The sequence below is a fragment of the Aquarana catesbeiana genome, linkage group LG01, assembly GCF_042186555.1.
Source record: "Aquarana catesbeiana isolate 2022-GZ linkage group LG01, ASM4218655v1, whole genome shotgun sequence".
Taxonomy (NCBI): domain Eukaryota; kingdom Metazoa; phylum Chordata; class Amphibia; order Anura; family Ranidae; genus Aquarana; species Aquarana catesbeiana.
Genome location: NC_133324.1, coordinates 817,677,763 through 817,695,678, shown reverse-complemented (window position 1 = coordinate 817,695,678; position 17,916 = coordinate 817,677,763). Strand labels below are relative to the sequence as shown.

Here is a 17,916-nt window from a genome sequence, read left to right as displayed (position 1 = left end):
AAAAATTCATTTGGGTACAGTGTTGCATTACTAATTGTCATTCAAAGTATGACAGTGAAAAAATGGCCTGGGCAGGAAGGGGGTGAAAGTGTCCGGTATTGAGATGGTTAACTGACCCATGTTAGGTCTGTGGACAAGTGGATGTAAATGGACGTCTGTACTTTCCTGCCCGTAGACTAACATTGAGCTTCTGTTCAGATCAGGGACGTGTGGTGAGGCACTGGCTAGTATCAGAGCCAGATACACACAGGTTACATATACCGTGATTGTTAGAGCGAGAACAATAATGCTAGCACTAGACCTCCTCTGTCTCTAAACATGTAACCTGTAAAAAAAATGTAAAGAATCACCTATGGAGATTTATAAGTACTGGAGTTTGGCGCCATTCTACAAGTGTGCGCAATTTTAAAGTGTGACATGTTAGGTATCTATTTACTGGGCGTAACATCATCTTTCACATTATACAAAAAAATCGGGTTAATGTTTTTCTTTTTTATTCAAAAAATAGTTTTTTTCCCCAAAAAAACACGTTTAAAATAAATTGCTGCACAAATACCGTGTGACACAAAAAGTTGCAACGACCACCATTTTATTCCCTAGGGTGTCTGCTAAAAACAATATATATAATGTTTGGGGGTTCTGAGTAATTTCTAGCAAAAAAATTATGATTTTTACATGTAGGAGAGAAGTGTCAGACTGGGCCTGGGTGGCAAGGGGTTAATTACCATAAGTAAGTAATATACAAATACCGTATTTATTGGCGTATAACACGCGCCGGCGTATAACACGCACCCCAAGTTTAGGAGAGAATTTTAAGGAAAAAAACTTTTAGGAGGGAAGTTTAAGGAAAAGAAACTTACATTAAAATGCCCATCAATGCAGCCTCATCAGTGTTCATCTGCAGCCTTGTTAGTGTCATTGCAGCCTTTTCAGTGTCAGTGCAGTCTTGTCAGGGCAGTCTTGTCAGTGCAGCCTTGTCCTCAGTGCAGCCTTGTCCCCAGTGCAGCCTTGTCCCCAGTGCAGCCTTGTCCCCAGTGCAGCCTTGTCCCCAGTGCAGCCTTGTCCCCAGTGCAGCCTTGTCCCCAGTGCAGCCTTGTCAGTGCAGCCTTGTCCCCAGTGCAGCCTTGTCCCCAGTGCAGCCTTGTCCCCAGTGCAGCCTTGTCCCCAGTGCAGCCTTGTCAGTGCAGCCTTGTCCCCAGTGCAGCCTTGTCAGTGCAGCCTTGTCCCCAGTGCAGCCTTGTCCCCAGTGCAGCCTTGTCAGCGCAGCCTTGTCCCCAGTGCAGCCTTGTCAGCGCAGCCTTGTCCCCAGTGCAGCCTTGTCAGCGCAGCCTTGTCCCCAGTGCAGCCTTGTCCTCAGTGCAGCCTTGTCCCCAGTGCAGCCTTGTCCTCAGTGCAGCCTTGTCAGTGCAGCCTTGTCCCCAGTGCAGCCTTGTCCCCAGTGCAGCCTTGTCCCCAGTGTCCATGTCTACCGCCTGCCGCCGCCGCCATACACATGCTAGTAGTTTTAAATATGGCGCCGCGGAGTTCGGAGGGACTCGGCGCCGGCGGAACTGAACGAACGCCGCCGAGATACACATACCCGAGTGTATTCGGCTCTTTCCGTCGCCGCTCACAGTCACGCCCAGTCCCGCCATTGGACCTGTGTTATGTCCATCATAGGGCGGGACTGGGCGGGACTGTGAGCGGCGCCGGAAAGAGCCGAATACACTCGGGTATGTGTATCTCGGCTCTGTGATTTCGGCGGCGCTCGTTCAGCACCGCCGAGTCCCTCTGAACTCCGCGGCGCCATATTTAAAACTACTCGCTATGTGAATGTCGGCGGCGATCGCCGACATTTACATAGCGATAGCGGGGATCGGCGTATAACACGCACCCACGACTTTCCCTTGATTTTAAGGGGAAAAAAGTGTGTGTTATACGCCGATAAATACGGTAATTATTATATATTGTTTTTAAGGTAATTTACTATGTTTTCAAAATCTGTACCCAAGCAGGTGGCTAATGGACAAATTACTGAAGTTTGAATTTTTAACTTCCAACTAGTAATTTCACAGTAAATAGATAAATAATAAATTCCTATGTTATAACATTTAGTATATAAATATATGATTTAGCTTGAATATAACAGTACCTTTTCAACAGAATCAGTTTCTCTTTCTTAAAGTGACACTAAACCTTTGTTTAGTTTTGGGTTTTTTTTCCTCCACTGTGCAGTTCCTTTTGCACAGTGTGGCCCCGAAACTCGTCTTCTGGGGTCCCCCAGCGGCGCTTGTGGCTCCTCCTCGCATCGGTAAAACCCCTGGGAGAAGCGCTCTCCCGGGGGGGTTAACTTGCGGGCACGCTCCCAAGTCCATCATTTTGTGTCTATAGACAGAAAGCCGGACTCGGCCCCAGCGCCCGCGTGGCCCTGGCACCCGGGAGCCAATGGCTGCGCTGCTATCAATCTATCCAATCAAGAGCAGAGAACCCCGGGCAGAGAGGAAGAGCTGTCGAGGGATCAAAGGGCTCAGGTGAGTAAAACGGGGGGTCTGGGGGGCTGGTCAGTGTCAGAAGTTTTTTCACCTTAATGCATAGGACGCATTAAGGTGAAAAAACACAAGGGTTTACAACCCCTTTAACTGTGTGAGAAAAACATGGGATTGTGGGTAAATTTTATACACATAAACACATTTTCCTTGTAGTTAAAGTGGGATTCCGGCCAGCTAAAAAAAAATTTAAGTCAGCAGCTACAAACAGTGTAGCTGCTGACTTTAAATAAGTAGACTTACCTGTCCTGGGTGCCCGTGATGTCGGCCGCCCGAGGCCGAACCGTCCCTCGGCTCTCGGGTCCCGGCACCGCCATCCTATGTAAGGGAAACAGGCAGTGGAGCCTTGCGGCTTCACTGCCAGTTTCCTACTGCGCACGTGCGAGCGGCGCAGCGATCTGTGAATGGCCCCGTGGTGTTCTGGTAAGACACACAGTTCCCAGAAGACAACGGGGCCGCTCACCGAGGAGAAGAACACGCCGTGGAATAGGAAGAGGCAGATTAGGAAGACTGCCTAGCAACAAGGGTTTAGGTAAGTATAAAAATTTTTTTTTTTTCCAAATTTTTAAAAAAAATTTTTTTAGGAATTTTGGTGGCATTTTTTTTTACGGGTGGGCCTCCGCTTTAAGAGGACTGGGCTGGAAGGAAGCATGTGTCTTTTAGACACATGCCCCTTCTATCTCACTGCAGTGAGAGGCGTGCCTCCACTGCAGCATTTTTATTGGACAGCTGGAGCTAATGGTACTTTACCATTGGTCCAAGACTCCAAGCTGTTCATTGAGCTCAGTGTCTCTAACAAGAAGTGAGGAGAAGCACTGTGAGCTCATCCTCTCAGTCTGCTGCAAACAGAGTGTGTCAGCTTGTATTTAAAGTGACCACTCTGTATTTAGCTTCTGACAGGCTGCGCAAGGAGCCCCGTATCTCTGGAACCATAGGTCGTAGGAGCCCCAAATTTTTACCAGTGGTGACCCCAGGTCGCAGAGCTACGACCCTCGAAGCACGATTTAAAAAAAAAAAATAATAATTTTTAATGTTCATGGCAGGTGTTCATGACAGAAAAACTGACAGATTAAGGCTGGGTTCACACCTATGCAAATTGGATGCAGCTTACACCGCATCCAATTCGCAGAACATTTTAAAGTCTATTACTTTCAGTCAGTCTGGTTAACATATGTGTGTTGCATTCGCACTCCGCATTGCCCAAAAAACGTGTGCATTTTCTAGGCAGTGCGATGCAAATTGCAGGAACATATTCTTCTATGGGAACGCATCTTATTCGCAAATGCTTTCCGTTGTGATCAGGCATTCTCTCCCCTTCCTCGCTACACATCCCCCTCTCCCTGCTCAGCTGTTCCGCAGCTACAATGGAGAGGAAGCGCTGAACAGCTGCTTTTTTCCTTCGCACAGAGAACAGAGCTGGAATTTGGACTGGTGTGAATCCAGCCTGATCTGATAGGACTGCCTGTGTGATAGCCCCCCAACAGCTTGGGAACACTTGCTGTGCTTTTACATTAGAGCCTGCACAGATCCTGGTGCAATGAAAGTAATGTGATTTCAGTGCCTCTTTTGTGGATTTTTTTTTTAACTTTTACCGCTTGTTTAGAATGTATAAATAAGTGTGCATAGTTTGGGCACAGATTCACTTTAATGTTATGAAAATATGTTTCAATTTTAGCATTCAATCAGACATAAAATGTTTTATTTCTTTTCTTTGCAAAAATCTTCTGTGTACTAGACTTTCCAGATATCCCACACCATGGTCCACTGACTTGCTTTCTTCTTTGTAGAATCCTGCATTGAGCTTTACGCTAGCCATAGACCAGTCAAAACATTGTTGAAAAAACGCATTTTCCAAAAATGAACACAGGGTCATGAGAGCAAACGATATGAAATGACTGATTTTCAAACAATAAATAGTTTTTATTATTGCATTATTTTGGTCTCTATATTACTTAATTTAATTTTTTCAGGGAACATTCACAGAAAAAAATGGGTATATAAAAATTGCCTATCTCGCTGGTTGTACGTTTCTTGTAACTGGTGAGAAACACAATAACCTTTTAATTTATCATCTGTTCCGCAGAAGTTTTCCAAACTTTTTCATCGATTTAGTTTTTTTATTTTTTGGCTCAAAAATGTCACAACCGATTATTGATTTATGCCCGGTAACTGGCCGAAAAACAAACAAACTGTCCAAATTACAGGTTTTTAAACGCTTTTTCATCTAGTGTATGGGCACCATAGGTTAAATAAAAAAAAAAAGCATCTCATGCAATAAGCTTTTCATCCCTGACGAGCGCCCGGTCCCTGATGACAGAGAGGTTGGGATGCTTTATAGCTTGTCTTTTCGGTAAATAACGAGTCTGTTTGAGGTTGTTAAAATGCTAAATATATTTCCTATATTTAGGTCATATCTCTGAAATTCCAGAAGGAAACCCCATGGATCATAATACTCCCAACATAAAGCAGGAGCTTAATTCCATTGGTAAGATGTTACATTTGTTGTCCATGCCTGAAATTATGAGATTTTAAAACTAATATTCAGTTTTTTGTTAAGTGGCCTGCATAAGCCCTTCTCATATTTCCTGCAAGCACTTCTATCTGTATTATGTATTGTACTGCCGTTTACTTTAGAAACAGTTATTAGAATTGATAAGGATATCTTTCACTGTTACATAAGGGAGCATCAAAGGAAAACTATTAATTGTATTTTCAGTAAGTAGACAGAGATTTTTATTGTAATATTTAGCTGTGACTTCCATATTTCCCTTGCTTGTACTTGCATTTGATTGCTGTATTTCTATAGACTTTGCTTTACTAGCCTATACCATCCTAGTACGGAGACTTTAAAGCGTATCTAAACCTAAAAAAACAAAATGTAATATATTGCAGCTTATCAGTCCCTATAGGTGGTGGCTGCATTAGTTTATATTCCAGTTTTTTTCCTTTTTTATTTTCAGCTGGTAATCCTGCAAATAACTCTTCCTGTCTCTTTGTAACTACTCTCATTCTACCACTGTATCTATGTAGGTAGGCAAAGGCTGGACTTCAATCATGTCTGCATTTGTTCATCTTCATTACATGGCAGTTCATGAGATTAGTAGAGAGAATAAAGGAAAGGACATGCTGACAACATCACTGTAGGGCTTTCATACTGGAGCGGTGCGCTGGCAGGACGTCAAAAAAAGTCCTGCTAGCAGCTTCTTTGAGGTGCTTTAGGAGTGGTGTTTACTTTACACTGCTCCTAAAGTACCCCTGGCCATTGAAATCAAAGCAGCGCTTTGCCGGTGCTTTTAACCCTTTTTCGGCTGCTAGGGTTAAAAGCGTTCCATTATCGGCCAAAAATCGCTGCTAAAACAACGCCCGGGCGCTGTGAGTGTGAAAGTGCCCTTAGTACAGTTGCTCCTTTTGAGCTGTCTTTTTTTTTTTTTTTTGAAAAAAACTACCAGTGTGTACTAGGCTTTAGTCCAGTGATGGCGAACCTTGGCACCCCAGATGTTTTGGAATTACATTTGCCATGATCAGGGCCAGATTAAGAGCATCATGGGCCTGATGTTGAGGATTTCTGTGGGTCTTTTTATGGAAATAAAGTGGTTAACTCTTTGGCGAGGGGGGGAGGTTAAAGGATAAGTTCAACTTTTTTTATAAGAATTAACATGAGTGCACATCTTTTTGCAGGTAAAAAAATCTGCATTTTTTAAAAATTTTTTTTTACTAGTAGCCTGGAAAGCATGGCACCCGTGATCAGCAGATTGCGGGTGCCATGCTGGACTCCTGTAGACTTGTCAGTGCATCTGTCTGCTCCTACCTTTTATAGGCAGGCAGTTACACTCTGACAGAAAATGACAATGAACTATCTAAAGTGCTCAACAGCACCCTGTTAGTTAGTTGAGAACTACAAGCTGATAGCCACAAAGACTTTTGGTACTTGTAGTTTCCCATTCATAGAACCCTGTAAATGAATGACGTGGCCGGGCAGGCGGGCCCCACAAGACTGTGTTTTTTTTAATAGTTTGCTGTGTCATCCTACTGCTGATAACTAATTAATTGACATACTGATTAAGAGCAACAAAAAACAAACTAATAATAAAATATTTTACCCCTACTGGGTATTGTGCCCAACAATGCACAATACCAAGTAGGCAGAAAATATTTTTTTGCACTTAATCAGTATGTCAATTAACAGCAGTAGGATGACACAGTGGGGTAATTTACTGTAGGAGTGAGTGCTGCATTCACCCATTGATAAGATATAATTTCCATGTGGGGGAAACATATTTGATGTTAACAGCTACCCCCATAGATTAACATTCTCTCATATCCAATTATTTGGTGGCACACAGGAACTACATATTTTTTTAAATCGTGACAGCGAGTTCAGGGAGAAGATGCTCCGTTTGCTGGCACTAGATCCAGTGGATTTGGGTGAGTTTGCTGCAGGAGCATGTTACCGTATATACTCGAGTATAAGTCGAGTTTTTCAGCACATTTTTTTGTGCTGAAAGTGCCCCCCTCGACTTATACTCGAGTCAAGCACTTTTCTGCAGCAAAAAATGTCATTTTCCGAACCGACTTTGGGGCCCCGTATCTCAGGGCCACTTGGTGCTAGGAACCCCAGCTTTGGATATTTTATGGTGCTAGTTCCACTGGGTTTGCAAACCATTTGGGGTTCCTAGCACTAAGTGGCCCCGAGATACGGGGCCCCAAAGTTGGTCAACTGTGTCCATCTGCAGCAATGTCATTTCGGGACACTTTGGGTTCAGAGACCCCAAATTTTGGCTGCAGCTAGGGGGCATCTAGGAACACTTAACTACCGAGTTTGAAGTTCGGGGGGACCTATGGCTGCAAATGGGCACAGTGAGGCATGCAAATGGGCACAGTGAGGCTGCAAATGGGCATTGTTGACCCTCTTTTCCACTTACAGTAGCTGTGCATTTCTCACCCTCGTCTTATACTCGGGTCAATAAGTTTTTCCCATTTTTTTGTGGTAAATTAGGGCCTCGACTTATACTCGGAACAACTTATACTCGAGTATATACGGTACATGTTCCCAAATGTGAACTCCTTTAACCACTTGCCTACCGGGCGCTTTCACCCCCTTCTTGCCCAGGCCAATTTTGAGTGATGTCACGCTTTGAATGACAATTGCGCAGTTTTGTAATGCTGTGCCCATATGAGATGTTTAGAATTTTTTTTCACACAAATACAACTTTCTTTTGTTGGTATTCAATCACCACTGTGTTTTCAATTTTTTGCTAAACATCGAAAAAAGGCAGACATTTTTGAAAAAAAAATTCTTAGCACATAAGTAATTTTTCTTCTTCACTGATGTGCACTGATGTGCTGCACTAATGAGGCTGCACTGATGGGCTGCATTGATGGGCGCTGATATGTGGCACTGATGAGCTGCACTGATGGGCAGCACTGATAGGTGGCACTGATGAGCTGCACTGATAAGGTGGCACTGATGAGGCAGCACTAATAGGTGGCACTGATATACGGTACTGATGAGCTGCACTGATATGCGGCACTGATGAGCTGCACTGATGGGCAATGATAGGTGGCACTGATAAGGCAGCACTGATGAGACAGCACTGATATGTGGCACTGATGAGCTGCACTGATGGGCACTGATAGGTGGCACTGATGAGGCAACACTGATAGGTGGTGCTGATAGTCTGCACTGATAGTCTGCTCTGATGGGCATTGCACTGATCTGTGCTGCATATTACAAATAATATTGTCAATTAACCCCCCCCCCCCCCCCAAGAATCAACCCCCTCCTGCTGAGCTGACGCAACATAGGATAGGATAGCAAAGAACCATCTGCCCAACTTCTCCAGCCCCTTAGTTATTGCAGAGCTTACTTGAAGCTGTGTAGTGCTTCCTCCATGCTCGCAGCGCCACCCGCACTCTCCTCCCATCGAGCCTCGAGTCCCGGGCCAGCCTCTGGCTGACGTCACGCCGGCCGGGACAGCAAGCTCCACCTGGCAGGGAAGTATGTTGGGGAGGAGCACGCTCAGCCTTGGCGCACTGGTACCGCGCCGCAGAAGCCATGCAACTGACTGCAAGGCAATGTAGATGCCTGCCGGCGGTGGGCGACCAGCGATTGTGTGTAGACTCACTGTACTGGCCTGTACAGTGAGCTGTCTACAAGGCAATGTAGCCGGCTGGAGGCTGGTGATTGTGTTTAGACTCAGTGTCTTGGGCTATATTATGGTAGGGGCCTGGAGCTGCAGCTCCTATAGCCCTTATGTTAATCCGGTCCTGCCCATGATGCTCAAGGATACTGCAGAGTGCAAGAACATTATGGGTAGTTCCAAAACATCTGGAGTGCCAAGGTTCGCCATCACTGCTTTAGTCTGTGACTGTCATGTTGGTTGTTCACTGGAATAAAACTTGTGCAGACAGGGACATCATCGGTGTGCAGCGGTCTTTTATTCAGTTATTCTCTCTGTGTGTATGGAGCAATGACAGCTCTGTTCTATGCCTGGCACCTGGCGTTCAGGTGACCGCAAGAGATCTAGGAGACCAAGCTTGGAGGAGGAAGCTCTTATTTTGTTCAAACATGATCGGATTAGTAGGTTACAATAGAAAAATAAGCTACTTTGTGCCGTCAGTTCAGCTCACAGAAAGTGACAAGGACATTTCTGGCAAGATCGACTGGTATTTTACTGGTATGTACTTGCTATAAATGTTTTTGGTCTGAAAAACAAACAAACAAATGCAGCCACCACATCTTAGGACTGGTATTCTGCAGTATATTAAATATTTTGTTTTTTTCTGGATTTAGATATGCTTTTAAGGCAACAGATATGAAAGTAACCCACTCCAGAAGGATTATGGATTTCTGAGTAAGGGTAAATTTTACATTACAGACCGGTAAGTAAATGCCCTATCAACTAGATGTTTAAGGCAAACACGATCAGAACATTGACCTGTGGATAGTACCATTTTGGCCCATTTCACATTTGTGCAACTTTTCCTGCGACTTTGGACATCAGAGTCGCATGACAAGTCATACCCCAGGTTTCCCAATGATAACCATTCATATCTGTGCGACTTCAAAGTAGTCCCTGTACTACTTTGGTCCAACTTTTATGCGAGTTGAGGTCCAAAAAACCTCAAGTTTACACTGGCATTCACTAAAATCGTGGCAAAATCATTGCGCGACTTTCAAGTCGCAGCAGTGTGAAAGGGGCCTTAACCAGTCCTTTGGAGATATATATGCAGATTAGTCAGGCAACTAGAATTTTCTAAAGCAATAAAAAGGATTAATATGGTGCAAGGAATAGGTATAATGCACGTGAGACGCCCCTTATAGTGCAAAGCGGACTGTTCATGGAAAAAGGCGCGGTTAAAAAAAAAAAAAAAAAAAAGGCTAGGAATGAGAATAAGTCCACGCATGCAACATATACCGTTATGGAAGTCACGCAGGTTGGATGAGTAAAACACTCCAGTAGCAGCACCTTCTGACACAGGAACAATTTTTGAGAACACAAGAAGGAACACAAGGGGGCACCAACTCAGTGCAGTGTCTTTAGATGTTTAATAATAATAATAAATAAATTGGTTTGTAGAAACCCCTCCTGCCCACAGTGTGACGTCACATCTCCTTCTGCGCTCCAGGGTGGTTCTTCTCATTTCCGCGATTGGTGGATTTGGCTTCCCAACTAGTGACAGTGTGCTGCTGGCGGCCTCTCATGGCTCCTCAGGGTGGATTGTCTCCCTGCACTTGGCTATATACATGTGGTTTTTACCTTGTTTCCTGTAAGTGTTTATTTAGCTTTTTATTATTATAAAACATCTAATGATACTGCACTGAGTTGCCATCCCCTTGTGTTCCTTTCTGAAGCTGTCAGTAAAGATTCCCTCCATGTATTTTTAATGTCAGCTACATATCACTAGAGGGAGCAATTTCTAAATCGGTATATGCAAATAACCACATCTAAAGAGTCTCTTTGCAGCCAAAATCAGTGTTTTCTCTAATGTACTCAACATGGATTGGGGGTTAAGGAGGTGTGTAAACAGTTCAGTTAAGAAACCGGTCTGCCTGCTTCTGGATTTTGAAATTTACTACTGAGATTCAGGACAGTGACCTTTTATAATGTAGATAAAGAATACATTTCCCAACACATGTAACATGCAACATTATTCAAGGATCAGCACTTTCCTTACGTAACATCTCTCCTTCCAGAACAAAGTAGATCTTTTAAAGTATAACTACAGGCAAAGTTTTTTTTTTTTTTTTTTTTTTAGTTTTTGATAGTGGTGATGGATTAGAACACCTGTCAGTTTTTATTACTGTCTATGTCCCAGTTAGGGAGATTTGCACCCTCTCTATTTGTCTTGTTTAGTATTATCAATAAAAGTGACATTAAAAAGGAACTGCAGTCTGCTTACATAATTTGTAATAAAAACATCTTTGCCATTCTGAAGTTTCCCTCCATCCACTTTGCATATTATTTTATATATACTGTGATTCTGTACTTACTAAAAATACTGCAGAAATCTCCCTCCACTGAGTCTGGCTGCAATCATTTTAACTGTGGGCAGCTGAAGCTGCTGCCTATTCACTTCCTGTATTTACACAGACACACACCTCCAGCTCTGCAGCTCTCATTGGCCCTCTTATGACTCATCCCCCTCACTTCCTGGCAAACACTCACAGGAGAGAGAGCTGTGCATGATGTCATAAGCCTAGACTTTTTACCAGACAAGAAACAGGAAGTGGGCTGTATAAGGTATTTACTGGCAGAAAAAAAAATGTTTTACTATCTAAAGTTAAAACAACAAGGGCAGAAGATTTAATAGATGGAAAGATGAAAAAATGACTGAAGTTCTGCTTTAAAAAACAATCCCAAATTTTGGGTTGTCCCCAGAAATGTAATAGAGGGGAAATCTTCCAATGACGACACTAGTTCTGGTGAATTGGGGGTCCCCAAGAAATTCCCTATATTTGCAGGAATTTCTTCTTACTTCCTGTTTGGCTATGGGACAGGAAGTGAAAGGGAAATCTGCGCAATGGGACAAATATGGCAAAATTAAACCTTACAGGGTATATAACCCTCCATTACTCTATCCAAAATGATAAAAAAATGTTTTGCCTATAGTTCTACTTTAAGGTAAACACCTTTTGGAACCACTTTAAATGTAAAGCTAAAATCTTGAGCACTTTGTGCTTGACAATCACTGTAATTTCTGACTTTATACCAGTATTACCAAGCATGAATATAATGTTATTAATACAACACCTGTTTATCTTTAGGCCAAAGTCATGAAAGAGAGGAGCATGCTTTGCCTACTAGAGGAAATGCTGTAGAGACCCACATTAAAGAAGAATCCGCATCTGTAGGTGAGAACTTGCCATATCCTTGTATAAGGGTCATTGATCAGTTATGTGGGATTTTTTTTTTTTTTTTTATAACCACGGCCTAATTATGCATTTACACCCAAGACTTCTCAAAGGGAGAGCCTTACCATAACACATGCGGACTGTTCTATAATTGGAGCACTGGAATTTGAGAATACAAACCCTGCAGCTTTTCTTATGCTTTTTCTCTGTCAGCCTTGATTTTCTGTTAGTTCTTTAGAGCTGATCTTACAAGCTAAAACAGTCATAATACTTGTACTAGAGCTGTTGCCAAATGCCAAAGGCCAAAGGATTTGCCAGTGCCAAAGGATTTGTAATTCTGCTCAGCCAGTTCTGAGATTTACACAGCCATGCAAAAAACCACTAGGGGGAATTGATGAGATCGCTTTGAGGAAATTACATTTTGAGTACTTCCCCCAGCCTGTGATTGGTCGACGAAGGGACAGCAGCAGACTATGCTGTCTCCTTTTATCAGCTTTTTCCTTGACAGCACAGATGTCCTGCTGTTCAGTGAATTACAGGAGGCTGATATCACGGTTGATTCAGATGCTTTTTCATGTACTTACATCAGGTGTGTTTTAAAAAGACAATTATTTTTTCAAATACATACCTAACTTCATTATCTTTCTGGACTTCAGCTTTCCCATTTTTTATCACTTTGTTTCTAAGATATTTTCCTGTCATTTTGCCATGAACCATATTATCAAAAAAGTGTCTCTTGATGTTTGTATGTAAAAGGTTGCACTGCACAAATAGATTCTGACTGTACAATATTACAAACTTTCATAGATAATGTAGAGGTGCGCGATCACACCATGCATATTACACTGGACTTAGATCATATACCAGGCATCTTTAAATCGCGGACTGCATCACTATCCAGTCTGGACCGCTGCGGTCACGCCACTTAAGGAGCCATTTTCTCCTTACAGCCTTACCTCATAGAGCAGAGAGAGGAAGGCCACACAGCTCTGGAGGGGGGTGAGGTGGGAGCAGGAGCTGCCGGGGTTAATCTTTTTTTTTTTTTTTTTGCAAAATCTTTTTTATTGAATTTTTCATTAGCAAACAAAATTAGCTCATGCAGCGGCCAAACCTTTGCCCACGCAGGGGCGGTTCCTCTGATCCAGCAACAGACCGCAACAGGGCACAACATACAACATAAACAAACTGACTTATACTATAACCTCAATGTGGGGAGAGGTTCATAAGAATCTGTGCTCAAATTGGTAACGACAGGATAATGCAACATGAGAATAGTTGGGTCAATATACTAACAGACTAGAGATATAATGTTAATCTAGGAATTGGTTACTGCATCAGTTGCCGTGGTATTATCGTCTAGCCCACAGGTCCATACCTTTTCAAATTTTTGTGGGCAACCCCTGCCCGAGTAGGTGGCTTTATAAAAGGGCAAACTAGCATTCACTAGGCTTTTCCAGAATCTGACAGAGGGGGGAGACGATTGTTTCCAGTTCATCGTAATGGCCTTACGAGCATATACAATAGCAGGAATATGAGTATTTTCCTGGCTCTGAGCATTGACATTTGTTCCACCAGCCCCAGCAGACAACATTTAGGATCATAAGGAACACGATTCTTAGTCACCTTAGCAATCACCTGGAGTACTTTTTTTCAATAATGTTCGATAGCTGGGCAAACCCAAAAAATGTGGAAAAAGTCCCCCGATTGGTAGGAGCAACACCAGCATGCCGGAGAATGTGCCGGCGACATCTGGTGCAGCCTGTGAAGCGTGTAGTGAGCTCTGTGCACAATTTTGTATTGGACCAGTTTGTCCCTAGCTGAGACCAGAGGGGAGAAGGGAAAGTCTCAAATCTCCCTCCAGTCATCCTCGTCCAGCTCCGGTATGTCCCCCACCCATTTCCTGCGGAGGGAGGATAACTCGGGGCCGGCACCAACCAGCAGGGACCCATAGAGCTGAGACGTGGGTTTCTCCAAGTCTTCCACCCTTAGGGTGGATTCGAGCTCCGAGTATGCCAATACAACTGATTGGCCTAAAAACTGACACCTATAGGCATGAGCGATTTGAAAATACCTGAAATGGGCCCGTGCAGGCACATTACATTTGCATAAAACATGAAAGGGGGTGAGCTCTCTGTTGGTGATAACATGCTCAAGGGTCAGTATTTTGTATTTGGCCCAGGCCTGTGGATCGGGGATGGTATTGAACTGTGATAGGTTAGGGTTCAGCCACAGGGGGGTGTGAGGAGACCAGGAGTTCGGAGTGCTCTCAGCGCCTCACCCACCTTCCATGCCCGCATAATGGTACGCATAGAAGGGGTGAGATGGTGAGGCATTTTAGGCTCCTGAATAGCAACCCCTTCAAGGCCTCCAGAGACCCCACTATAGCCGCCTCCAGCACCGTCGCAGAGTTGGTCAGGTCTGGCTGCAACCACCAAAGGCCGGTCACAAGCTGAGTGGCCAAGAAATACTTGTGGCAATCAGGGAGAGCCAAGCCCCCACTGTTCACAGGCCTGGTCAGAGTGGTGTATTTGAATCTAGGTGGCTTAGGCCCCCAAATAAAGGATAGGAAGAGTTGTTTAAGAGAATTAAAGAAAGTTTTGGTCAGCCATTGTGGGGAGCTCCGAAAAATGTACGTAAATTTAGGGAGGACTTTCATTTTGAGAAGATTGATGCGCCCAATGAGGGAAAGGGGAAGATTGCTCCACGCTTTCAGTTTGATTTTAATTGCTACCAAGACAGGGTCAAGATTGAGCCGCACAAAGTCCCTACTCTCTCTTGAGATGATAATACCTAAATAGGTAAACTGATCAACACACTAGAGTGGGAGAGAGGGGGGTGAGGAGGACCCATGATACCGAGTGCGCCCCGCAGTGTCACATGCGTCATTTAAAAACAGCAGCAGATCATCCGCGTAGAGAGCCACTCTCTCCTCCAGCCAGCCCACCCTAAGACCACGAACCTCGGTCAAGCCCCTATGGACCTCAGCAATAGGCTCCATAGCCAGGGTGAACAAAACCTGGGAGAGAGGGCATCCCTGTCTGGTGCCCCTCTGCAGGGGGAACGGAGGAGACAGGGAGCCATTCAGTTTAATGCATGCCACGGGACCGGTATACAGTGTGCGTATCCAAGCAATACATTTCAGTGGGAAACCCATTCTTCTAAGCACCTCCCACAGATATACCCACTCCATTGTGTCAAATGCCTTTTCCATATCTAGGGTGGCAATGGTCCTAGTGCCCTGGTTAGTATGGGGGGGCATGAATATTAGAAAATAGTCTACGTATATTAATGTCTGTGGACCTACCGGGCATAAAGGCCGTTTGATCAGAGTCAATCAGGGATTTTATTACTCTATTAAGTCTAGTGGCCAGTAACTTGGTTGGTATTTTTAGATCACAATTGAGAAGTGCTATTGGCCTGTAGGAGGCGCACAGCTTAGGGTCTTTATTAGGCTTTGGAATGAAAAGGATCATTTGGGAGTATGGGCCCCACCCCAAACTCACCAAGGACAAAGAGGGCAAGTGGACTATTGCGGTACATATAAAGGAGATATAACTATAAACTACAAATCATTAGTAAAATTTCACAATATTTATTTATATATATCTAGTAGGAGACCCAGACAAGCCCTGAAGATTACATCACTGATCCTGGATATTACGCCCAAGGTTCTCTTACCTGTTGCTATACATGTTTGATGCAGCCAACATAGGCTCATTTAAACCTGTGATGTATACATACCTCTATGGCCATAGGTTTCTGGGCTCCATATACTAATATATTCATGACTTAGAATCTAGCCTGTGTCATATATCCCCTTCCCAATCGCCGGGGGAGACTTGGCCGGGTGGCCTTGTTGCTACACACTCTCTGAAGCTGTATTGTCCTGATGAAGTGGTAAATCCGCAAAACATGTTGAAATATCATGTCATCTGAACCTTTTTAATGTATATGTTTTTTTTACAATGATTTGTACTTTATAGTTATATCTCCTTTTATATGTACCGCAATAGTCTACTTGCCCTCTTTGTCCTCGGTGAATTTGGGGTGGGGCCCATACTCCCAAATGATCCTTTTCAACCTATTTGGATGATGGTACATTTTTATTGATATATACCCTATTTTTGTATTGCAAGGCCACACACTTTCTAGGCTTTAGAATGAGAAAGACATGGGTTCCCTCATAGAGGACGGTAAGGAGCCCTGTTGCAAACAGGCTTGAAACATCAGAGCTAGTTTGGGGGCAAGTAGTTCTGTGTGGGTTCTATAATACTCTATGGGCAGGCCATCCGGCCCCGGGGTTTTACCTGCCGGGAAAGACTTAATGGCCATTGTGACTTCTTCTGGAATGATCTCTGAGACAAGGAGTTGCCTCTCCGCATCAGAGAGCCATCCCAGTGCTAGCGTGTCCAACATGGAGATCATAGGTGTAGGGTCAAAACCATCAGGGAGTGAGGAGACATACAGAGAGGTATAAAACTGAGAGGTGACTAATACGCCATCTGCCGTAAGGATTTCCGATATAACCGCTAAGGGCCTATCCTGCTGTGCTAGCAGCGCTAGTAGTTTGTTATTCTTGTCTCCATACTCAAAGTATTCCTGTCTGCTATGTTGTATACCAAGCCTGGTGGTGTCTAAAACATGGAGATGCAGTTCTCGCCTAAGCGATGAAAGGTGCTCAAAGTTGAGGACCGTTGCTGAGGCCGAATATTGATTCAGAGCCACTTCAACCTTGTGCTGCAGGTCAGAGACCTTGTCCCCAAGCTCCACCTTCACCGCCGCCACAGCCAAAATATACTGACCCCTGCTGTGAGCTTTGGAAGCGTCCCATGTCATCTCCAGGGAGGCTAACCCCGCATTGTGCGCCCAATAGTCCTGCAAGGAAGGAGAAACTCTGTCATGGACTGCCTTGTTATTAATCCAATGGGGTTGTAACCTTCAATGGGCTTTGCTCCACGACCTGTTGGTCCTAATGGTCAATTTAAGTGGGTGGTGGTCAGAGAGGCCAGAGGGAAGGTAACTTGCCTTCTGGATGCTGGCCAGCAGGGCAGCATTGGCAAAAGCCAGATCAATTCGGGAGGAGGTTTTAAATGTGGTCGAAAAGTAGGAGTACATTCTATCATGGGGGTGAAGCCCACGTTCCGAGATCAGGATTAAAAGTAGATTGAGGGGAAGGCCTATCTAGGTCACGGGACAGTGTAGCATTAAAATCTACCATGAACAGAACATACGCTGGGCAATGCGGAGCCAGCCTCTCATAGAGTGTGTACAGATAGACATTCACGATGACATATTTCTTGTTATAAATGCTCAACACTACCATAACAAATTTCCCCTGGGGATCCAAATGAACATCATGAATTACACATGGAACTCATTTGCTGATCAGTATAGACACCCCTCGAGAATACGAGGAATAGGTCGCATGAAGTGCCCTTTGCACCCAGGGCTTTTTCAGAGCCAGAACCTTGCTACCAGTTAAGTGCGTCTCCTGCAACAGCACTATGTTGGGGTTATTCAGTTTTAAATATTGGAATAACAGTGATCGTTTGTATGTGGAGTTAAGCCCCCTGACGTTCCACGACAAAATGGTCAGTAGCTCAGCATCTGAGGGAGCCATCATGGAACACCAGGGGGGAACAGGAGTAGGATGAGCCTAACAACCCAACAGATGTAAGTAAACCCAATATTGGCACATATATTCATTGGGTTCAGAGACCAACGAAGCATTTCAGCAGCACATTGTGTATCCATATCTTCAAAACAGAGAAACCCCTCTCCCCAGAACACATAACACCCTACCCAGACATCATACATACCCAGCTCAGAGGCCAAAAAAATAGGCCAGAGAACCATAAAAACTGATGCAGGGTTTTGTCCCATAACTGAAAAAAACATAGAATCCTTAGGTCACAGGGACCCCTAGAAGTTGGGCCTCAGGGCCGGAGGTGGATGAAGCACTCCCCGGAGAGGTCCGTCTTGGCTCAGGGAGGGGGATCCAAAGTGTGGGGAGGGAAACAGGGGACAACAGGGGTC

The 17,916-nt window shown here is 44.2% G+C and overlaps 1 protein-coding gene across 2 annotated transcripts in view; it reads left to right on the top strand.

Annotated features, from left to right (window-relative positions):
* PAICS (phosphoribosylaminoimidazole carboxylase and phosphoribosylaminoimidazolesuccinocarboxamide synthase) overlaps nt 1-17,916 on the top strand; it is a 114,019-nt gene that overhangs the window by 30,429 nt on the left and 65,674 nt on the right. Inside the window, exons 3-4 of one of the 2 annotated variants that reach the window (XM_073608371.1) lie at nt 4,933-5,010; nt 11,794-11,880. The exons of the other annotated variant lie outside the window; for it this stretch is intronic. Of the exons in view, the coding sequence (XP_073464472.1) occupies nt 4,933-5,010; nt 11,794-11,880 (165 nt within the window). The remainder of the gene's footprint in view (nt 1-4,932; nt 5,011-11,793; nt 11,881-17,916) is intronic. 2 annotated transcript variants of the gene reach the window in all.